Source organism: Accipiter gentilis, chromosome 13, assembly GCF_929443795.1.
Source record: "Accipiter gentilis chromosome 13, bAccGen1.1, whole genome shotgun sequence".
Lineage (NCBI taxonomy): Eukaryota > Metazoa > Chordata > Aves > Accipitriformes > Accipitridae > Astur > Astur gentilis.
The window spans coordinates 30,060,714-30,085,463 of NC_064892.1; the positions used below are offsets into that span (position 1 = coordinate 30,060,714).

Below are 24,750 nucleotides of genomic sequence, written 5' to 3' on the forward strand. Positions count from 1 at the left end.
CCAGGCTATCCTTTTGTTTGTACAGAATTTGGCAACTCAGAGCTGTGATTTGGTCATCAACTCTGATAACGATGCTGGGACAAGCAGACACAGAGAAAAGGAGCTCTTCTAGAAATCTGAATTTGAGGGATGTGCTTTTGCCTGAGTGATCAAGCTCTCACTTCTTAAAAAAAAAAAATAAAAATAATTCTCAGTCTTGCCAACATTAGGGATACTGTTAAAGCTGGCTCAGCTAGTGAGGTGGTGAGGAGATCAACCTCTTACGCTTACTGCTGTCAGTGATCTGCATGGACTGGCACTAATTGCCTCTGATCATAGCTGGTTCTTCACTAGAAGGTGAAGATGGGCTCCATCTCTGGCCACTAAGGCTCTCAGCACGGTGACCACTTAGGAAAGAAGACAAGGTTTAGCAAGAGTGGAAAACACTTCTGTGATAACTTAGTGTAACAACGCCCTAGAGAGGTGGCTCAAAAGGGACCCACTTATCTTCCCACCCTTGTACACTAGGGCAGTTCATCTGCTTCTTTGCAGTAAAATAAGAGACGTGAGGTCCTGATGGTTTAGTTCCCAGATGAATGAGGTCGTGCCCCTCTTGTATGCGATTATGAGCAGGAGTCTCCTTCTTTCTCTTTTTACTGTCTGCTTTTCCACTGGGCCACATTTGAAAAGGCATTTCTCTGTGGTAACACAGGTCCTGTCCAGTGAGACTGAGCACCTTCTTTGAGCAAGTATTTTATTTCTGGGCTACTAAATACCTAACGCAATTGTCCAATGGTGTTTCCTTCTATTTTTTTTTTTTTTTCTTTAATAAGGTGTCCCCTTCATAACCAGAACATAATATTTCAGGAGGAGAAGTGCTGTTTCCCAGGAAGAGCTGCTGGCAGCACCTCCAACACCTTCAAGGAATGATGAATTCAATCCAATATGTGTGCATGGCATAGGGTGTTTTATTACCCCTTTGTGTACTTGGAGCCTGTGTATTAATCATCACCTAGAAGCAAGAAGAAAATTGTTAGAGTCTCTTGAGGTGAAGGCTGTGCGTAAAGCAGCTGAGGGCTTTGTGGTATATCGTAGTGGTTTGGAAGCTGAATTAACCTGCATTCCTTTTTTTTTTTTTTTTTTTTCCCCTTTAGTACAACCAACCGTGGCTACAGAAAAGGATTTCTTGCTGTAGAAAAAGAAAAGCAGGGGTTTATGTATTTCCTACCAGATCAAACTGAAGAGAGCTGTAATTTTTCATCCTTTTGACATGGTGATACAGGATTAGGTGCATTTGATCTATGTAATTTCTGGACTCTAGTGGGCTTTTTATTCAAATTCTATGGCATTTACCTTAACACTGATATGCACTTTTAATAGTGGAAAGTAGAATTCTGACCTGGCAGAAAAAAATGAGGTTTTTTTTTTTTCTGTGATCCAAGGATGATCTTTAATCTTATCCAGGTACCTGCAAGTAGACATCTAGCCTGTATATGAATCATAGAATGGGTTGGGTTGGAAGGGACCTCTAAAGACCATCTAGTTCCAACCCCCCTGCCATGGGCAGGGACACCTTCCACTAGCCCAGGTTGCTCCAAGCCCCATCCAACCTGGCCTTGAACACTGCCAGGGATGGGGCAGCCACAGCCTCTCTGGGCAACCTGTGCCAGTGCTTCACTACCCTCATCATAAAATATTTCTTCCTTGTGTCTAATCTAAATCTACCCTCTTTCAGTTTAAAGCCATTACCCCTTGTCCTATCACTACCTGCCCTTGTAAAAAGTTCCTCTCCAGGTTTCCTGCAGGCCCCCTTTAGGTCCTGGCAGGCTGCTATAAGGTCTCCCCGGAGCCTTCTCTTCTCCGGGCTGAACAACCCCAACTTTCTCAGCCTGTCTTCATCGGAGAGGGGCTCCAGCCCTCTGATCATCTTCGTGTCCCTCCTCTGGACCCGCTCCAACAGGCCCATGTCCTTCTTATGTTGGGGGCCCCAGAGCTGAACGCAGTACTGCAGGTGGGGTCATATGAGATAATGTGCAAAATCTGAGACTTACGTGTTCACATGAAGACCTATGCTTTTGCCTCCTGTTTAGTGGGAGGGAGAAGACAGAAAAAACTCCAAAAGCAAAAAATCCAAATAATCTTGGTATGTTTGTTAAGAATATGAAATATAATACAAAAGCGGCAGGTCAAATCAAATGTTCTTCTGGTCCTGTATACTGATTCCAACACTGATGAGAACTGGAGGCTTAGGGAAGAGTGTAAGAGAGGGCAAGCAATTGTAGTGTTTTCCCCTAATACTTTCTCAGCCTTCAGTTTCTATAAAGTTGGAAATTTTCTCAGCCTGACCAGGGTCTGTTGACCTTCAGTGGACTTCTCCAATCTTTTCAGTCTTCCTTGGAACCTATATACACTTTCTGGATCCACAACACCCTTTGTCAAGGAATTCTGCTTGTGAAGAACTACTTCCCTGTGTTTATTTTGAATTTGCTTCCTATTACTGTTAGTTGATGTCACCTAGTCCTACTATTAAATCTTGGCGTAAGTCTGAAGTTACAGGTCCAACCATGGTTGGTTTTGTGTGAAAGGATGGTTCAGAATGCCAAGTCAGGGGCATTTTTACCAATCAAATACTAAAAGTACTTGCAATTTTATTTTCAAAATATGTTTTGGTGTGCTGTTCTGGACCATTCCATCACAAAACAAACCCTATGCCTAAATACTTGCATTTACCCCTTTTGCTTGTACGTTGTGGTAGCTGCTTACACAAATCAGGACTAAACTTCTGTTTGCATAGCTCAGAAAGCTGTGTTAACATGACACCAATCTAATGTCATCGACTGCCTGAGGGAAAAGAACCCACAAGTTAGGCCAAACATGCTGGTTGATTGACTGATGGCAATAAAACCATCGTATGGGGCTACCACAAAGTTCAGATGGTTTGGCGAGGCCCTCTCGGCTGTATTGTCTCACATTTCTCTCCAACTGTCTGTGAGTAGACAACTTAACGAACTCCCGGTCAAGTGTGTCTTCTGCAGTGAGTGGTGTTCCCCTTCCCATGCCTCCATGTTGTGTTTTGCCACACAAGAACAAACAGCCCAGACATTTCAAAACAGGGTCATCGTCATTGCAAGACAGCATGGGAAACCAGAACGGCAAATTAGGTCACAGCTTCTTAAGAACCTTTCTCCTTCATCAGCCTTAATGGTCTTTTTTTTTCCCCACAAATTAAATTATAAACTCACAGAGCAAGAGAGTAAGTCTTCCTGGCAGCCTGGATAGCACCTAGGATAATGAAGCCTCCTTCCTTCTTATGGCCTCTAGGCATCACCGTGATATAAATTATGAATGAAATGATTGTAGTTCATGGTCACAGCATATAGACAGATTCATTCATGTAAGTTGGGAACACAGTAATTAATTACTTTTCAAAAAGGAATGAATAATAAGTATTCCTAAACATGTAAAGCTCAGGGAGGATGCTCAGTTTGTTGTCAGAAAATGGAAGGCCTTTGCTCATTAATAGCATGTGAGGAAGTTTTCAAAGCTGGTCTGCTTGGGTGCCTGTGGGTCACATTTCCACTGGATGCCTAAAGGTGCTGGCATGAAAAATTCCACCCCAGGAGTTCTTCTCCATCTTTTGGCACCCGGAGGTACTGGACACTTGGTGCTGTCATGCTCTGGAAGGAGGCAGCCCAGCTGAAAGGCCAGGCGGCAGGGCTGGAAGCCAAGCGTCATGATTTCTCTCTCCAGCCGTTGACACTGTCCTGCAGTGTTAAAAGAGGCCATAAACTTATCCCCCCCCCCCCCCCCCCCCAATTTCTGCCCATTTGTAACAACGTCCAGTTTTGCTCACTTGCAGAAGTGCTTGAGGATCAGTGAATGATAAAAACTGACTGTTTTCATTCTGGGGCAAGACTCAAGTTCATTGTCCAAGGTCTTGCTATTTCTGCTGACCTTGCCCGCAGGTATGTTAAATTGTGAGTTACCGCTAACTGTGATAAGGCTTCTCTGGTGTGAACAAATATTCATTAGGAACTTAACTGAAGCAATTGCTTCAGTTTAAATAGCTGAACAGTGATCCACTGAATGCAGATTAGGCTACAGATCCTGTAGTATGGTTCAGATCGATGCTGAAAATACGGAGTTTACATTATGAAACCCTCAATCCATTCATTCTTCTCCTTTTGCTGTGGAAAGTCTTTCCATCTTGAAAAATACTGATTATAGCACCTCAGTTTTCTTAGTATGTGTGCACTCCTCAGGACCAGCTACGACTTCTCGCAAAGAAATTCCTCCTGTTGCAGAAAATTTGTGTTGCAGGTATGCAAACGGAATGCATGGATATAGTTAGGGAATTAGGGACTGCCATCATGGAAATGTTTAGAAGGCTGATGATGTTCGACATCATCACTATTCGTCTTTAACAGCCATACGGTAAGTCAGCTGTGAGTACACAATGCTGCGGAGATGATGCCTCACAGCTGGCATTGATGGCTGTGGTCTTTGGTGGTCCCTAGTTGCCGAGGTTGGGTGATCGGGCTTGAGACTTCATTGATGAGAGAAACCAGAACTGAAGTGGGCTGGCCTTCTTTTTTCTCTGATTTTTCTTGTTTATGCCTGATGGGTTTATGCTATTTCCTGCTCTCAAAAAAGGAGGAACTCATCTGCTCCCGGTATCACTTATGGTGTTTTTTGCTTTGCCAGTCATCCTTCTCATGTGTTTGGCAGGTTGTCCTGGATATATGCAGCCCTTTGCACTTATATTATCCTCTGTCTGGCGATTTTTGTTAGTCAGATGCCACCTACTTGCAACTACACCTATATTTAGTAGTCATGTTGCTCACGTACTTATGCAAAATGCTTATACATTGCATCTTGCTGTGCCTTGAGTGTTACAAAATACTTCCATTCTGTTGTTAGTTACACCATCCTTGTACATATTTGAGTTGAAGGCAAATTAATATTAATTATATTCTGATTAATATATTTATAATTTCTAGGTGTCACAGACCTCTGTTTTGCTACACCTGCATATTTGCAATGTTGTCCACCTTTCCGACCTGTCTTTCCATGGCACAGCAAGCTTGTAGCCTTTAGTCTCTTACTGTCTGAACACTGGTGGTCACACTGTGTAATGACCTTGTAAAGCAGATGGATATTTTGTCAGCCCTTCCACGGCTATTTCTGCAGATACTGGATCCGCAATAGTCTGCTGGGGAAGAAAAGGAACTGTATTCAGTAACTAATAAGGCTCTTCGTAACTCTGCCTCAAGGACACAGAATCCTTCTCTCTCTCTAAGGAAAGCAATTCTGCCAAAAAATAAGGTCAAAAAGTGGGCCACATCTCTGGCAATAAAAAGTAGTATCATTTGTAGAAATGGTGCTTGCATTAACTGGTCAGTTTGTTGCTTCCCCTTTGAACTCATGCTGTCACTTTGATTTGGGAAGCTGCATTCCTTGGTGGATAGAACTTTTGAAGAATAAGAATGAGATCCTCCTCGACTTTATCCCCAGCTCCGCTACCATCTTCCCTTGTGACTCTGAACAAACCACTGCAGACGTTGTTAAAATACTGGAATAACAGTCAGCCAGGAAAAAAATATGGTTTGTATAAAACATAATTTTGTCTTGGTATGCTTGGCATTCCTTGAGATAATTACAGGGAAAGTCATTGATTCTGAGGGAACGCAGCTATCCCAACGCTCAGGAAGATGAGTCTCTGGAGTGACCTTGTGTCTGGTGCCTTCTGCTCCTTGGCAGCTCTCCTGGGCAGGACCACATCTCAGGTGGCCTAAGGATGTGGAAAGGTACGTATATATACGTACCCCATGCCAGACGTTCGTTCTCCTAGCAGCAGGTGAGTCCGACCCCAAGGAAGCCCTTGACCCACTCTTGCTCTTAGCTTGCTCATACCCTCGGTTCACTCACGAAGGGGAAAAGCTGACACCCGCTTCATAGCGAACGCTTGGGTAAATAAGGCAGCCGCCGTTTATATTGGTGTAATTGTTCTCTGAGGTTAATCTCTCTGGATAACGGGATGGCTGAAATGCTAACTCAAGTTTTGCTAGCGTCCTCATCCTTCCTAACTGATGAAGTGTTTTGTCATTGTCTGGATGAGTCAAGCAAGCGTTCCTGGCCCAAGCATTTCCATTTATCTTCTTGCATAGCGAAGGAGAGTTCCTTGGAAGAGGAGCTTGCAAGTAACTGATGGAGTCAAAAGCAATAGGGGTACTTACAACTAAGGGAAACAAAGTGCGGATGTTTGCCTTTGGGGAACACAGTCGTGGATCATACTGAGAACTTAGACAAACCTAACCATGAGAGGAAAGGTGGGGTTTTTTTAATTTAACAAAGTGGTGCACCACCTCCTGGGCCCCATCATACACTCATGAATTCTCCCTGTAATTTGGGCCTCATCTAATGGCCCTCTTGCAGTTTATTGAACTAGCCATTTAACTACTTAGATATTAAAAACATTCAATTAACTTTCCTTAGATCTATCTGGCACCAAGAAAGGAAAAATTCTAGGGTTTAAAATGTATGACTTGCCATGATTAAATGGTGAAATGAATAATGTTTTAATGAGTGATTTGTAATTATTTAATAATTAAAGAGCTCTTATGAATATTCTTGAACACCCTGTGGTAAATCTAAATTGTATGCTGATTTCATCAAGCATTCAAATCTAATCAGAATTTATTTTTATAGCATCATTTTAAACATAGTCTACAAGAACATTGCCACAATAATGCAAAGAGAACAGAAAAGTGTTGTGCTAGAATAGCTCTGCTTTTTTAGTACAAGATCTTGATTTTTCCATGCAAAAGATTTTTCTGCACTAATGGGTTGCAGCTGAACTCTATTCCAAGTCCCACTGCAGCCAGTCAGGTTTCATCAGTGGTTCAGTGACAAGTTAAGGGTGCATCAGTTTTGGTTTGTAAACGCAGATGAATGGTAGCTGCTTACTGCAGGGAGATCGGTCCCATTCACCCCTGCCTGGAAACAAAGACAAAGAGAGACCACAAAGGAAAACAAGATCATAAAATCACAGAATCACAGAATGGTTTGGGTCGGAAGGGACCTTAAAGACCATCTAGTTCCAACCCTCCCTGCCATGGGCAGGGACACCTTCCACTAGACCGGGTTACTCAAAGCCCCATCCAATTTCCATCACCTTTCAAGATGTGAAAAGGGAACTGTTTCACTCCTGACATGAAATCATTCAATCTCAGCTCAGTCTCTGGAAATCCAATTTTCTTTTAATTTGTGCTTCCATAGTATGTACATTGCAGCTTTGGGCAACATTTTAATAAGATGATGTTTTCTCTAGCTAATCCTGGAAATCCTCATCCCACAGGGATAGCAGAGGTTCAAGAGCAAGGTTAACTATGTGAATCATAAATCATCCCAGCTTTTTCTTAACTCCAATATTCAGGGTCAGGCGAATTTTTATGTTAAATAGGCTGTTAACTAGTCCTCCAACAGCTCTGAAAAGGGATAACAGAGGCCTCTGGATGAAGGTTGTCAGAGATCCATCATTCCATTGCAAAAATGATCCCTGCGGGCCAAAAAATAACTCCAGAAACTTAACAGAAACCGCAGATTGCTATTAAATTCTGAAAGCGGTTTGGTATGCTTATATTTGCTGGGATGGAAGAAGGACTGAATGGGGGCCCTCTTCCACATGGATGTCGATACAGTTATTGCTTGTGGGGATATCATTGTCCTGTAGAGCTGCATGAATAATTCATTTTTAATTCCGTATTAGATTAATTTCACCTCATCCTCTCTTCATGAATTGTCCTCAAATAAATTGTAATTTTCTTGAATATATTTGTTATTCAGAATACACTAGAGCACTCATGAGTAATTCATTGCAGGTAGGTGACATTCAGAATTTGAGACGTTCAGGGTGGACACACACAGATCATTTTTTGTGCCCTGATACATGGGTAAAACTTACAGATCCAAGTTTCTACTTCCAACATGCATTTGCAAATCTGAAATTCACTTGGTTATACTATTCTACAACTTTAATTCTAAATTCACCATATCAGCAATAGCTCCAGTAGATTCATTGGCTGGAATACTTGGAAGTCGGAAGACGTGCTGAATGAATTCATTAAAAGAATCTGAAAGAAAATATTCATGCAAGCTTTTTATAACACCAAGTCTAGTCTAGTGACCTGACATTCTGCCAAATAGAGATTAAATAGAGAACTTACTGTACACCATCCAGCTTCTCCTTTGAAATGTGTACCTCAGCTTTCCTTCTTTAGATGATACAAATGGAATATGATGTTGATCAGAGTTTATCACTTCAACTTTTTTCCCTAAAACTCCCTTCTTCCCCTATTCCCACCCCACAAAACCACTGAAAGATAAAAAACCCATAAGTTTTTGATAACTCCTTAGTTTTGCTGAGACTGAAAAGAATTTCCATGGTTACAAAGGGAATCTATTCACTTGAAAACAAAAGCATTTTTTAGAGTAGATTTTTTTTGATCAGTTGAGTCATAGAGTTCTTTCAGCTGCTGTTTGTTTTCATTTCTGGTCATGGAAGACTTGCCTTTGGGTAAGTTCCCCCTGTCCAGAACTGGGTTTCCTTCTGTCGCTGAGCAAGTTTACAAAGGACTTAATTCTCATCTGCACTGGCGATGCTAGTTAGATGTGTTCCTGCTCTTTCAGTCCAGCAGGTTTTCTGCACAGTAGAGAGGGTTAAACATAGGAGATGTGAAATGGCTAGAGCTTTGTGAATAAGAGGTAAGCAAAGAAAAATGTAGAACAAATGACTGGGGATTGGAAAGGGACAGGGCCATAAAAGAAAAAGTCCAAGAAGGGGAAATGTAATAAAAGTGGAAATGTGAAGTGACAGGGAAATCCATGGAAAGCTTGCATTTTCAAAGGGAGGGAACTCACAGATGCAAAAAGAAAGGAACAGAGTTGCTCAAAAAAAACCCCAAACTTGAACAGTGGGATCCAAGCAGCTTTTCTGTGATTGCAAGTTGGGCCTGTAGTGTAAGCAATTACATGGGTTTTCTGTACAGCCAGTAGAGAACAGGAGGTATCTCCAGACCGTCATACACAGAGTGCAAGAAAGGCATTGAGGAGAGGTGGGATGAAGTGGTTGTTGCTGGAGGACCCTACTAACGGCACAGCCTAGGTCCCTCCACCTTTTTGACCGCTAAATTCAGGCAAAATGAACCTTACAGTGAAAAGAAGTATGAGAAGACAGGTGAGCAGAAATGGAGAGATCAGAAGAACTTGTCCAAAAGGATGCTATTTACAGTGCTTCTTTCTTGTGTCTCCAGCTAGCTTGGGAATGGAATAGACAGGGACAGTTCTTCACTCTGAGTCTCTCCAAACAGACAAGGTCCCCAGGAGTTTGCCTTTACATTTGGTAGGGAAGGATACTCTTTCATCTGCACCTTGAAGCAAGAGCATCCATCGTACTGGTGTTTAGGCACAGGGGAAAACTCTTCTCTTCACCACCCTGACACATTTCAATTTCATACACTCTCGTAGGCATGGCTCAAGAGGAATATGGCACCACAAGGCAAATATTTATGGAAGCATTTGTGCTTGGCTTCTGCAAGATACAGCAAGTATTTCTGGAATGGGACTTCAAGTTACTCACCTGATATAATCTGAGCAGGTAGCAAGGTGAAGTCAGAATGACTTTTAGCAAATATCTCTTGTGAAGTTGAAAAAGGGTTATGTATTCACAAAGGTTTTGATAAATCACAGAGAAAGGTCCAGCCCAGTAGGCATCATGCTGTGTGTTGTGTGGGAAGCAGAGGGAGAAACCCCTCAACTGTGACCCATCGGTTTTGTGTCCTGTTACAATCAAGGATGCCCAGGAACCTCCTTGACATCTCTTCACTGGTGTTTTATATATGCCTTATTTTACCGCATGAGGTAGACAGACCTCATGTTCAAAACCCTCGACATAATAAGGGAGGCAGGATGACATGAGAAAGGAGTCAAAGCTCCAGAAGGTCCAAGTTCCAAACAGAAGTTGGTTCGTTGCTACTTGAGTGTGTCCTGTGGCGAGGCAGAGAGCAACAAACCTCACCAGCAGCACTGAGCTGAATATCAGGTACTTTTGGTCAACACCGATACACAAAAGGAGAAGCAGAAAGGGAGGAAAAGAGTCAGGTACAAGAAAGACAACTGTGGGCAGTAGAGAAGAAATTATGAATACTCCTGTTTTGAAGAAGCCAGTACCTCAGCTTGGGTCCATGTCATTCTTTTTTGACTAAGTAACAGTGACCTTTGTAACTAATCCAGCCTTTCTGACACAGATTTTGGCAGGTCTCTTTTGCAGATGAGTTTTGGTGAGATGGGTTAGGAATTACACTATGTGCAGGATTAAGTCTGCCAAAGATTAGGGGCAAGAACCAGGCACTGCAGTGTTTTTGACTGTGGAGATCTCAACACCAGAAAGAAACACAGAATAAACACAAAAGGAAACTCTCACTCATCTTTCCAGAAGAGAGAATATTATCTCCCTATTATCTCTTCTGATTTAACTAAGCTGCGTTCAGCATTCCACAGGGACATTCAGTAAAGTAAAACTACAAAATGAAGGGCAAATGCTAGTAGATATTCTGGGTCTCGCTTTTTTCCCCTTGCCTTTCCCCCCCCCAAAAAAAAAAAAAAAAAAAAGTGTAAAGCATCAGCATATGAAGAACACTAATTTAGGAGTCAGATGCCATTTAGGTTACAAGCAGAATTAGTTTGCTGCTGTCATTACAGGGTCCAGTGGGTGCAGCTGTGCTTCAGCAATCCAGTTCAACGCACGGTGCAATGCATCACGGTTTGTGGATTCTGCTTTGGATCTGCTCCCCTGGAGACACACCAGCAGGTTCAGCAGGCCAGCCCTGAAAGGTGTGCAGGGCTTTGTGCATTCCCAAGACATGGCAGCGAGTGGTTTGGCAGGCCTGGAATGTAGCGTATTAGTCCATCTTTGCTGGGGAGAGCCTGTCTCGGCAATAGTAATAGGGATTTCAGGTTGGTGCATCGCGTTGCTTTAGAGAAGGAGAACAAAACAGATCTGTCAGACCTGAATTAAGATGGATTTTTGTTGAAAGTTCTTGGAATTGATTTCTCTCCAGTTTCCTTCTTGGTAAGTAGTCAGCAGTTGGGTTCAACTTACAAAATATCATTGATTTATCTCCCCAAACCACAGATGATTCAGCTTGTAATTTCCTCTACAATTATAGAGCAGGTCTCCTTAGAAACTGCTTGTACCCATTCAAAGTTTCATCTTGTGGAAACCACATTTCCCCTCTCTTTGCCCAGATGTGCTTGGCACGAGTCCAGGCAAAAAAAAAAAAGGAGGAGGAAGGTACAATAAATTTTCTCCTGCTCCCGTTCTCTCTTTTCTGCTTCCCGAAAGGAGATTCGCAGCATTACAAATTCAAGTCTCTCTGAGCGCTTTGGAATCTCAGCTCATCCCAAGCGGTGGGGTCACCTCTGGGGCTGCTCATGGCTCTGCAGCAGAAATGGCCAGTGTGTTGCAAAGCCTTTCTCCTCTGAGATAGGACAGGGTGCAACACAGAGGTCATGGTTTCTCCACCCCGATACAGTGTCATGCCACCAAAGGCCAGTCAAGCCAAGCTGATTGCACAATTGGCTCTGCTTTGGCTGGCTGTCATATGTTTCTCCTCATGTACAACTTCAACAGCACACAGGGGAAGTCTCCACCTTCTCTTGGCATCCCCTGTGACCCTCAAAGCAACCCATCCTCATGGAGGGAGTCCCTGTCATGGAAATTGCTTGGCTTCTGGGTTTGAGAGAGAGGCTCAGATAAACCACAGGATCTAGCTTGAACGGATAAATCATAGGACCTAAGGACAATTTGCAGAGCTTTGCAAGAGGGAAGCTTGCACTGGGGCAAAGTCACACGCGGAGGGTCTCCAACCTCTGCCCTCCCCTCAGTACTTCTCTGAAAAGGTCAAAATAACATTAAATTCATTTTACATTTATAAAAAACCCCCTCAGATCTTCTGCCTTAGTAGCTGCAAAGTGGGTCTGTGCTGGCAACAGAGGCAAACGCAGTCCCAGTTTGCACATATTTTGATCTCCACTGTGCCACGAGAAACCCCCAGAGTGATTTAATTTCAGTCATTGCAGTGGCTGTGGATTGACACTTGCGTAAAAGATGTTGAAATCACATCTGGTGTGTGGAAAAATTATATCCATACCAGTAAAGAGATAGAGAAGGCATAAGGAATAGATACAAACAAAAGTGATGCCTCTATAGGACAGAAAATTGCAGGTATGTATAAATGTGTTTCTATACATAACATACACATATTTATGAATGTGTATGTATAAGTGTGTAGATAGATATGTTTGTGCACATATATGCACTCACATGCACATGTGCATAACAGCTGTGCAGCGGTATTAAAAATATGCAAAGACTGTTAAATCCCACTACCTTACTAGTAAACTGACAGGGATCTAAGAAAAGATATGACAAAAAATGGGATAGATCCCAGTTTTACGAATGTGTGCCCTTCTTCCCTTTCATTCCTTCCTCCTTTCCTCTGTAGGGAGGGAAATCTTTGTCCTTGGGGTATTTATATCCTGCCAGCTTTTGCCAGCATGGTTCTTTGTTCTGGAGAATGAAACCACTTCCAGTATTATACCTGAAAGCTTTTGCTGTACCAGTGCTTTTCCTCAAAAACAAGTGGGTGGGATCTGGTTTTTCCAATACTTTTGTGTACATTGCTTTAAGTGTCCGTGTGTATCAGGCTCGTAATCTGAACAATTCATTGAGAAATCACGTGGGTCCGGAGATCAAATTCCTGTCTCAGAATGGGAGGTAGTATGGGACACAGCCACCACCCCAACATTTCAGCCAGCACTGTAATGTTGTTTTCTGAGGCGAGACAGTTGTGCACGGGGAGATTTAATTTATGTATTTTTTTTTGTGTACTCTGGTGAGGAGACGTGCCCACTCACCCCCGTGTCAGCTACAGGGCAACACCTAACAGAGACTTTGCATAAACCGTCCCTTTGGGAGAGGATTTTCACGTAATGCCAATCTTGAGGTCTGTTGGTAAAACGATGTCATGGGATGGAGCTGAGAAGCTTTACAAACTCTCTGAAATTTATGTAGGCTCTTACCTATTTCTTAAATCCTGTTCGAACACCCTCGTGTACAACAAATAACTCCCCTCGTCCCTTAAAAAAACACTGACACATCATGCACGTTTGCATTCATGCACTTCCTTAAAATCCAAATATTTAGTAAAGGGGCTGAAATGACCTCCATTCTTCCTCTCTACAAATACAGGCTAGAAATATACCACTGGGCCCAGAGAAATATTTTCCTTAACTTTACTCTTGACTCTTAATTGGGGGTGGGATATGTTTTGGTGAGGATATACTTTTTACAGACACCACAGACTGGAATCCAGGTCTTCCCTAAAATGGGCAGTGTGAGTGGTTTTCAAGAGCTTGCTCAGCAATCACCAAGATCTAAGCGTTCAGCAGCTTTTTGGGTCTGCTCTGGGGCACGTCCCCAAGCATGGGAGATGCCTCTCACAGACAACGCAGGAGACTGAGATCTAAAATCACACCAGGAAACTCCTTCTAGACAAGTTTCTTGATGTACTGTCTGCAAAACTGCACTTGACTTCAGCAAGCTGCTTTGTGTTCCAAGTAATACAATGCAAGATACATTCTGTCTTTTTTGATGAGCACCAGTGGATAAGGATTATTGTGCTAATTCTGCAGAACAAGGGGAAATAATTGACCAGGGTTTTCTACCCACTCTTCAGCCTCACCGCAAAATTTTTGTAAAAGATGTCATTTCCGAGTACTTGCCGTTTGCAAAATAGCAGTCTCTCCACTGCAGCTAGATGCATAATTCCTACAGGTGCTGATACATTTCATCACCTCTTTTAGGTTTGTTCTTGAATATTCTGTGAATTAACCACAATCATCCCAAATGCATCCGTTACCTGGTACTATTCACTGCACACTTTTGACAAATAATCCTGGGCTTGTTGGCTCTTTGTGAACAGCTGTGTTCCAAATATTCATGCAGATGTTTTAGAAGTCTTTCCCCTGACTTGAAGGAATTAATTCTCAGCAGTAATGTTTCAGATTGTGAATTAAAAATTTGATTTCTATGAATATCTTGCAATACTTATTGGAAAGTTACAGTCTCACTCGTTTGCTACGATGTTTGTGGTAAATTAGTACAGAAAGTTACAGGGGTTCGGGGATCACATCTAAAAATGGGATTTTTAGATTTTCAAGATTTTCAACAGACTTCACAGCCCACAACCCCCCGTTGAAAGTCAGTGGGACACTGTAATTCCATTTCATTAGGACTTAAATGAAACGTTCCGCCTCTGCCTTATTAGCACAGCTGAAGCTGGTTCGTTTGAATCACAAAACACTTTCAGAGGATTTTGCTGGGTCTGTTCTTTCTGCCTTCATGAAGACGTCTGTTTGCTGTCTGGTTCTCATAGCGTGGACTCGTTCTGCTTCCCCAAACCTCTGCCTGATGTTAGGATGCATGATGCTGCTCATTTGCACTCCAGCCCTCAGCAGCCCTATGCATCCAACACAGAGACTTTTTTGAAGGCTGGGCAGGGGTTTCACACGGAGAATCAAAGCAGTCAGAGGCACTGCAAAACACCAAAGATGTGGTCATCCGAAAGAAACAGCAGTGCAATGGCTGAGGTTGTGCAAAACACTTAGATCAGTTCCCAGAGCTCTCTGTCACACTTTCGGTCTCTTCTTCCTCTACCCCTGTGTTGCTAGGATATTTGTCAACAGAATGGAAATGGTACTGTTCTCGGGGAGAAATAGAATTTAATATTAATACTATCTCCTGTGGAAAAGCGAGGGTGAGTCAGAGCTGAATAGAGTTTGTTTTATATACGAAGTCTTTCATTCTGCAAGGTAACTCAAAGCACAGCGCTGTGAATTTAATGCTACCAACTCGGGTGGCTGTGTAGGCAAACACAGCAGGCTTTATGCATTAAGCAGTAACATACACGGCGGTAGCCATTAGGAACAGTTTCACTAACAAAGAAATAGGAGAGGAATGTTCATCAGAGTCTTTCTCAGTGGGCAGTATTTGATACGTGCCACAAGAGGCTTTGAATACACACTGGGCTGAAATCAGGTAGGATCACCTCGCTTTAAATGGACGCTGCTTTGTCTTTGTTTTTTCCAGCCTTCTTTGGCTTCCCCTTTATTTATATTCCTCCTCAAAATGAAGCTGTTCTGCTCTCCTCAGCAGCAACTCCTATGTTCACTCTGCCTTTATTTCCAAAGCAAATAATATAATACAATTTAAAATGTCAGGACTCAATGATACAAATCTCAAAATAAGCAGCCTTGTCCATTTATTTTTAAGAACTCCACCTTTCCTTTCCGTGACCTTTCTGTCATGTCTCATCATATTTGTCCTATGTCCTGTCATCTCCTGACGCTGTTACAAGTAGCTTGTGCTTCCCCACACTTTAATTCCCTGTGGGGAAGGAGGTTACCTGCTGAAATAACCCTGCGCTGTGTGGATATCGCTGCCTGCTCCAAAAATCCCAGCAAACGAGAGGTCACGGTTACTTCTGTTCTGCTCTGAGATGCTGCTTTCCCTGTTTGTGGCCAGGCATGGACAGACATAAGAGGAAGGAGGAGAGAAAGGATAGCAGAGCTGGGGAAAAAATATGGTGTTTTGTTGATGCTTGCAGGATCCAAGGCAGATGGTCAGTCACAGATGGATGCTTTGGGATGGCAGGTCAGCCACAACAGCTATCGCTCTGGTTGCTGGCTCCCTTCCCCAGTTAACTGTGTGGCCTGGTCAGCTCTCGCTCTTTCTTTTTTTTTTTTTTTTTTACAGATCTTTCCCAGTCTGGGCAGCTCTGGATGGCTCATAACATCTCAGCCTGTTGGCTGCAGTACAGGCAGTCTCAAGATGGCTGAAAAGCTGAGTGCAAGATGGAGAGAAAAGGCAGATGATGGAAGAGGAGCTCTGAGGGAAGGGGACACAGGAGGATTGCTTATTTCTGGGTCCTTGCCCATGCAGTGGATGTGATTGGGAAGGGCTCCAGTGGGGATCTCATGGAGCTACTGTGGTTCTTCAGGTCCAGGAGGGTTTTGTTACTGGAGTGGAGCAGACGCAGGCTGGCCCCTGCTCTTTCTACAAGTCCTCCTTCCCTCCCCCAACAACTTGACTTTTTTTTTTTTTTAAGGCAACAAAAAGGAAGACAGGCTCATCCCTTCATTATCTTATCTCATTACTTCTGGTACATCTTTTAATGAACTCATTTCTGACTCCAAGCAATCTCTACACATTCCTTGGGCTTTTCCAGCTGGAGGGTTTTATTGGTGTAATTCAATATCCTTCTCCTCCTTTTGCATCTTTCCCATTTATGCTTAGTGTTCAAGACTAACAGAAAAATTATAAATCTGGTGTACACTTCCCAAGCTTCTATTCCCAACTACTGTAAGCCAGCAAAGCCTCAGTTATTACTGTGCTCACCTGTAGGAGTCAACAACTGAATTTAAGGAACCCTCAGCTTTACTAACATTAATAAAAATTGGAAAAAATGCTTTACTGCTTCCTTCAACCTGGCCCCATCCTTGGGCTCTTAGTCCCCAGCAGGTGAAGAGCTGTACCGACATGACTCTGCACGTTGAGACTTTGAGCTGCCATTTTTCAGGCTGTTGCCATCTGCCACCCAAAGGTACCGATCCTTTTGGAGGTGACAAAGAAGGTCTCTAACAAGCGTTGCATCATGGAAATCTGCTCTTAGTGGTTTTAAATGGTTCAAACGTTCCAATATAACACTCACCCTATAGTTTTCTTCCTTGGTTTTATTCCCTGCTTCATTTAACAAAATCCCCCTGCAAGAGAACAGTAGAAGAAAAAAAAAAATAACAACAAAACCCAAACCCTTTCAAAACCGTGTGAAATTACTTTTGAATCAGATGCAAATTCAGTCCTATTGTTCACAAATTGCTATGTGCAGCCTTTCTCTGAGGGGTCCTGAGGCGAGGGCAGAAGTGCTCTCTCTACAGCACCGTGAAGCTTTATGACAGCAAACGTATGAGGGAAACACCGTACCACCGATACGAGCTCAACCTCCAGCGGCAGAGCTCGCTGGGTTAGTGCCCGATGGCACTGTTACGCACATTGGTAACCTAAAGCAATCGGAGCCTGGAGGATAAAGTTGGGATTGGAGAAAGTTAGGAGGAGAGGCTTACAGGCTGGCTAGAAGGACCTCAGGAAGCTTATGGCTACTGGACTGTGTCCTTCCCAGCAGAATTTATGACCACACCAAGAGGTACAGACAACATGCTCCCTGCTTTTTACGTGAATTTCTTCACCGAGAAAATGCCCGTCCCTTTCTGCAGACATTAACCACAGAAGCATTAAATGCAGACAGACAGAAAGGAAATGTACCAATGGGCTACTGGTCCAGTCCACCAACTTGCTGGGTAGCCATGGCCTTTAGTGAGACATTATCTCTTGTCTCTGCACTCTGCAGCTCCTTGAAAGCTGGGAATCTTGGACTTTGTGGCACCATTAAAGTAGGGTTGCAGCCTTTTCCTGAAAGAGCAGCACCTCCTGGAGATATGCAATGGCATTCCCAAGCGTAGCATGAGTTCAATGAATACTAAAGGTTGCAATGGCATTCCCAAGCGTAGCATGAGGTCAAGGAATACCAAAGGTTTTAGTGTCACCCACAGATGATTAGGTCCCAGACGATGAAAGACTATTTTAGGACAAAACTAACATCAGTTGCACCATTCAGATTTCTAGGATGAGATTTTGCTCTACCAAGCACCGAAGAAAGCGAGAGGTGCTGAATATAGCCAGTTTCCTACTGGCTGAGCCCATAACCCTGATATATCAGGAAAGATTGCTGCTGCTCTCACTTATCTCATCAGGAGTAGTGCCACGTCACCAGGACACACCGGCTGCCAACAGAAGGCTCAGCAGGTCCAGCTTTTAATCGCGAGTGGTACCTTCAGACTCCATCATTCACTCTTGGCAAAGGCCAGCCAGTTTTACAGCCTTCTGCTGCTTTGACCAGTGCTGCTGTGTCTGTGGTTAAGTTAGATTTTATATGCTGCAGGAGACTTCTCCTGCACAAGCACTTCAGCACTTTTAGGTCACGTTACCCAAGAAGTCGTCAGGTTTTTACCTCTCCTTCCTGGACCGTGCCTGTGAGAGGTCCCCCAGGACAGTCTCAGCTAGAAAGAGCATCTCAGCTGAAAGGGTTGAGCTGGGTGTGAATCAAATGGATTGTACAGACGTAAAGATGCCAGGAAAACAGAACTGCTAGCTTCTCTCTGCCCTTCACTTTCTGTTGGAGTCTTACTCCGTCTGTCTCTGGTGGATATAATACTAAAATGGTATTAACCTGTATTATTTCCCTTTGTCCTATCAACATCCAGGAATTAATGTAGATTAAAGTCCTACCAGGTGCACATGGTGTATTCTTGTCTTCTACATCCATGTTAAAGCATTAAAATGCATCCTAGCTTTAAAATAAAAAAAAAAAAAAAAAAGAAAAGAAAGAAAGAATCTGGGTTGCTTTTTCTGAACTGTGAATTGATGTGAGTGATAGGGGAAAAGACAGATCTGTGATAGGAACAGTCCAGAAATGGCTTACAAAAGACAGCATAAAACTGTTCCCATCTGTCCATGGCAATGATATAGGCTGGGATTTTTAAAGGCACCTGATGTAATGATGTGTCCAAAGCCAGAATGCTTTTCCAGATTCCCAGACTGTAATGTGGGATGAAGAGCATCACTGCATGGCCCACATCTGAAATGCTCCACTCTGCTAACTTTTGCAGACCAGCTTTATTTTTGTTTCGAAGGAAAATTACTTGAATGAGACCAGTGTTTTTGCTTTCTCTCTGCTCTCCCAGTCAGCTGTAGCAGTAGTACTTCAGTCTATTTGCTCCCATTTCAGAGTCTTCAATGTGCGTCAATACGTCTACTTAGGCTTGGCAGATACATGGCTGTCCTGCTCCTCCACTCCCTGGGGAAATTTTATCCCTTTAAAAACGACTTAAAAAAATGGGTTTCCACCTGAAACAAGCAAGGAACAATTAAGACTCTTCATCCCACTTCTCCAGCCTTCGACAGGGCACCAGTGATCTTACCCTATGCTTGGACCCCTTGAACGACACATCAGCCTACCTAATTCTCTTGAAAAGTGAAAAGGATGGGGATGAAGCAAAGGAACTCTACTTTTTGGTGAGGTTTCAAACTTTATTCCAGGCTTAGTATGTGCCCTCAATGGACTATCACCCAGAGGAAGAGATAAAAAGAGGATGGGGTACAGATGTTCCTGGCAGAAGCGTGTTGGGATTAGGCAGAACAAAGCCAGCACTGCTGATTCCTTTTTTTGCTGCTGTTGTTGAACTATGAGAGTGACATACCTAAGGGTTGCACTAGCTGGCACTTTTTCTGCAAACTGAACTGATCCAACTACAGTTAGTCGAAAAGGTTCCATCTAGGTTGTTTTTCAGAGGAAGATGAGGGTTTCAACTAAGAAAAAGCTCAATTTTTCCAAGGAAAACCATTGACTTGGGAAGAGTAATCTTAGTTTAGAAGGCAGAATAGGGTGTGATATGCTATTATGATACAGCCCCCATTTCTCTCAAAAAATGTATAGGCTTGAGTCAAAAAAGAGGCTCATCTGGTTTAAACTGAAAAATAAATACTTTCTAAAGGAATAAAGAAATTCTTACAAGTTTATTTAATTTTGTAGTTGCTAAAAACACCTCCCCCCCCCAAACTAAGATAGCTATAAACATTTACAGGACTACATTCAAACAATGCGCTAACAACTTCATAAAAATATTTACTTACATTGACTTTGATTCAATTAGAGATTTATTCCAATTATCCGACAGAAATTAACTATCTTTCCTTATTAGAACCTAAATAAAATAAAGTCAGTTATATTCTTCCTATGTGAATAACTCACAGGGGGAAACTGTATGAAGAACCGAATACCCTGTTCTGCCGGGTGAGGGGTGCAGCCTGCTCAGCACCTTGCAGGATGAAGCCTTCTGAGCGCTCCCCTCTCTGCGGGCTTGCTCTGCAACTCCCCAGCCCTTGAAGGGATCACAGATACGTGAAGGGATAATGAAGTCTCTGTCTGTACAATTATAATGGATTACTAAAAGTATCAGAGTTGCTGTAAATAAATCATTATATCAGGCTCATTTAGCCTGATTCCTACTCTCAGATGGCTTGTAATACAGTCCCGGCTCTGAAAGTCAGCCATTCCTTCGCAATTAGATTTATCACTAATCAAAAATGGAAGCTATCCTGCCAGCTCTGAATTGTACTTGGAAATGCCGAGTTGGGCTCAAGCCTCAAAGCTTAATTTATTCATTTATTCAAATTTAAAACACACCCATCTGCAAAGATTTAGATGGCCTAACTATTAACTAAAACTCACAATGACCATCTAGTGAGGTGCAGCACCCACAGCACCCGACTGCAGGGTCTCGTCTGATGCCCACCAGCCCGACAAGCCGTGCTTACCGCTGACCGGCTCCGTTTCCTCTCCCTTTTGCATCCCAAATCACTGCATGGAGAGAAAAAGGGGTTTGTGTCCTGGAAGGTCTCAGGTCACTTCTAATTCAGCACCAAATGCTTACGCAGAGGTGAGTACCATCTCTCTCCCCCACTGCCAAGTACACCCACAAAATCCCAGCTTAGTAAATTCATCTTCTGGAAATATGTATTGGGCTAGGATACCAAAAATCACACTATGTGGGTGGATGTAAATAAAATCCCTTTACCATTGCAATCTAGCCATCTCTGGGCAGCCATGGCAACCGAATAACAGTACTCAGATTCTGTCATCAGTGATACAGCATAAAAGTTTATATAATATAACACAGGATAGGTTTACACCAAGTTTCACAGAAGGAAGTCAAAAGGAAATATTGTATTTACATAGAGCTACAGTAGGAACCAGCTGTGTGTGGGAGGAGACATCGGGATATGACCAGATTATATTTTGTAGTTTAATCCCTTTACTATCTCATAAATAGATTTAGGTGTCAAAATACTCTTTGAAATTACTCCTCAGTGAAATTCAGTTCAACGAGCAGCATTCTGTGAGTCTCTATACAGAGTCTCCAAGGCCACTTTGAAGACGTAAAAGTATTTTTCTACCACCGTTTGACCTCATGGAATACTAATATCAGATATACTTCACATGTAATTCTTGGTCCCTGAGGGGATGATTACAGAGAGAAAGAAAAGTTTGTCTAGAGAAAGGAAATTTGTGGGAATAAGAAGTATCATGTGGAGCAGAAGTCCATCCTGCACAAGGCAGCAATCCAATGCCAGCCTCCATCCAGATATCCTCCAAGGCTTGCTTTTAGGAAAGTACAGTCTTAGCTATCAGGTAGAGACTGGTAAGAGGATAATATTAAAAAAAAAAAAAAAAAAAAAATTCTTTTTTTCCCTAGATTTTATTCTGTTGCCCAAAATACAATGTGTTGCACAGAATGGACTGATTTCAACAAACATTCTCTCTTCCTGACTATTATGGGCCTATATAACAGTCAACAGAAACCAGAAACATTAATATAATCTCAAGTTGAAATTTTGTCAAGCATGGCATAACATTTTTGCAATTTAATTTTACTACTTCATTACAACATGTTGTTTGCTAGAGTCCAGTTAACCATAACTATAACTATTTGCTATATGGAACTAATTAACGTAGTAATTGACTGGCATCATGCTATAGATTTCAGTAAAGTGGTCGCAGTATGCTAACGTGTATGTTTATCTCTGGCAGTGTGGTCTGAGAAAGCGTTTTTCAGCAAAACCACGCAGGATTTGGTGCTGCAGGGTGGGAACACGGCTCTGTCCCTTCTGAGATACCAACCACAAATTAGGAAGCATCATGCATCTGGTGAGGTTTGATGGTACAGAACTTCCTAACTGTGTAAAAGAGGAATTCCCAAGGTGCTCAGGACCATCCTTTAAATTTTCTTCCTAGTCCCTTGGTCTTAAGTGTAAACTCTCAGTGTAGCTCCCAAGTCATAAGGATGAGGCGCAAAGTGATGATTAGGGAGGATGCTGCTGTGTGAAGAAGCTCAAAAACGGCACCCAAGGCACAGTACAGAAGTGAAACAAGCTCTCAGCTCTCCATAGCATGGAAGAGTGCTGCACAAACACCTCACATGAATCCATGCTGCTCGTTTTCAGAATAATTCAGTAAATACCTCTTGGCTAAAATCTCCTCGAAGAGCTGATGGCAAAGGTAAGTCTATTGATTTGATCCACGAGACCTTCCTCCCTGCTCTGTCGCAGTGGTTTACACCTCTCTGACACCAGTATTACAGTAATAAACCAAATCCATCATATTCATACGAAAACCAATAATGTGCATTGGAACTAAGCAATTAAACAGGATAATATGTTTCAACAAAACAACTGTTTCAATCCAGCAGGAGCAGCAGGAAATAATTTCATTTTATTTTAGAAAACTCTTCTTTTTTTTTTTTTTTTAAAAGAACATTTTAAAAACTCATAACAATTTGAGTAAATGTGAAGGGAAGTCTTTAGTCAGCACTCAGAAAATGAGAAAATGGATGATTTAAGATGCAGAACCTATAAACTTGGCCTCCTTGAAGTTATCAAAGCTAGCAGAGGATCTGATGATAAAAGGGCCAATTTAAAAGGATAAGAAAATGCAGTAGAATAAAAAGCAGGGACAAAAGCTACATACTTTAAAGCAATTATTATTCAACTTGCTGCTGTGTGACACATTAATACAGCACAAACTTTACATGCAGTTTTGTGAATTTAACAAAAATGAGAGGAGGTAATTTTGAATTCTTCAGATCAAATGGATACATCAGAGATTTGGACGCTTGATCTGGGCATCACTTTAGAAGCAGAAATGGTGTCGTGGGGTCGAAGATGATCTGTGGTTTAAACATTAGGTATTATAACAAAGGCTTGACGCAGACCACGAGTCACGTACACAGGTGTTAACACCACTGGGCTTTCTACCATGTCTGGTAGATCTGCACATCATCTTACCTGACCACAACCATGAGACGGCACAGCCGCCCCCGTCAGGGTCCGGGTCTGGTGCTGGCCACATTGTAATGACAGACAGGCAAGATATGGGTGTTAGAAACCATCCAGATCTTAAAGTTAAGAGTGACCGAGTCTGGCTTAGTAATCAGTTGTTGGACTTGGACCACCTGTGTAGTCAATGGAGGAGGCTCCAGACTGCTTATGACAGGTATTAACCTTGGGCGTTATGGCTAGATCGTAACATCCCTACCCACATCCACTGAGTTTTCCCCTCTGCTGGTTGCAAAGGGTCTGGCAGCCCTGTCTCTCTCCATTGCTCTTCTGACAACAAAGGATATCTTCACAGGCATCATTTCAGTCTAGCTCCGGTGCCATGGTAGATGGTCTGCCTGTGGTCCATGCTGCTAAAATAGAGAAGGGCCAAGGACCCAGCCTCTGACCCTCAGGCCGGGTAGGGTGGACAATGTCCACGCTGCCTTGCACAAGGGCCTCTGGAGCAGCCTTGTCTTGGAGAGAGCTGGCTGAGGCAAGCCAGCAAATGAGGCGTTTGGATGATCAAAGGTACACTGTTTGACCTTGTTCCCTGATGGCATAGACCTATCCAATCTAATTAGTCATGCAACACAGCCCACAGGCTGATGTAACATTCCCAGTACAAAAATGAGGAAGAAAATCCAGATCTAGCTGAGAAGGTCAAAGTCTGCATTCTAAAACATTGTCTTAGGATATAGCTTACAGTATTTATTAGCACCTCTATAAATATTGAGATAGAGATCCTCATACTACCAAGATATTTCCAGTAGCACTTACATCATGCAAGACATCTCTCAAGCATTACAGACAATCTTGCAGACCTCTTTTACTTTTTGCACTAGCAGACCTGTAACCTTTTTTATCCCAGCTGCTCCTTTTTACAAGAGGATAACCTTGCTGTACTGTGAAAGAGCTAATGAATGAATGCATTCTTGAAACTAATTCTGAGCTAAAGGGGATGAACCAGATGACTCACAGGTTTCGGTTGCCATAATTTTGTTAAGCCTATCCGTGGCCACATCTGTTCCTTGAGTGAGTGAATCTGGAAATACTTTCTTTCCTCTTTTAGTTATCAGAGTTATTAAAAAAGTAGGGGTAAAGTACAGAGTCGGCTCTAACTCCATGGTGTCACAGCAAAGATATTTCTGGCACTTGAATTATTTCATTTGAAGCTTGTTCAGGCCTCTACACTGGACTTCAGTGCAGATAAGCCTTCACGGACAACTGTAGGTTTATCTGGAGGGAGGGAAATGTGACAGTTTCAGCAACACCTTCCATCCGATAGATGCTCCTCCGACATGCAAGTGGTCTATTTCCTAGCTTTGGCGAAAAGGAAAATCCTCCTGTAGTTTTAACCGTGAATTGACACCCCTGAGATGTACAGGTTCTACAGCTCAGCTCTAGAGGCCAATAACTACCAAAGGCACCTCACCTTCTCAAAAAATTTCCGCTTCTACCTGCTTTGGAGGAGAGGAGAGAATTCATGTGAGGGTGCAGGTGGTGATGCTGTCAGACTTGAAAGTAGCATTGCACAGTCTCTCCTTTGGAGACAGCCAGGTGGACCTAGTCCCAGTCCTGTCCTGGGTGTCTAATACAGACAGATCCACCTCAAGTAACAGGCAGATGGAGAACTTCTTATTACAGAATAAGAATGTTGATGC

General features: G+C 42.7%; 1 protein-coding gene across 1 annotated transcript; it reads right to left on the bottom strand.

The window, feature by feature from the left end:
* Positions 1–6,873: 6,873 nt before the first annotated feature.
* Positions 6,874–19,487, bottom strand: LOC126045084 (uncharacterized). Its single transcript, XM_049815669.1, is given in 9 exon segments — positions 6,874–6,897; positions 6,899–6,971; positions 7,084–7,088; positions 7,403–7,537; positions 8,549–8,680; positions 10,207–10,238; positions 10,241–10,411; positions 16,637–16,860; positions 19,414–19,487. Coding segments are annotated over 9 exon segments (870 nt in total).
* Positions 19,488–24,750: the final 5,263 nt, after the last annotated feature.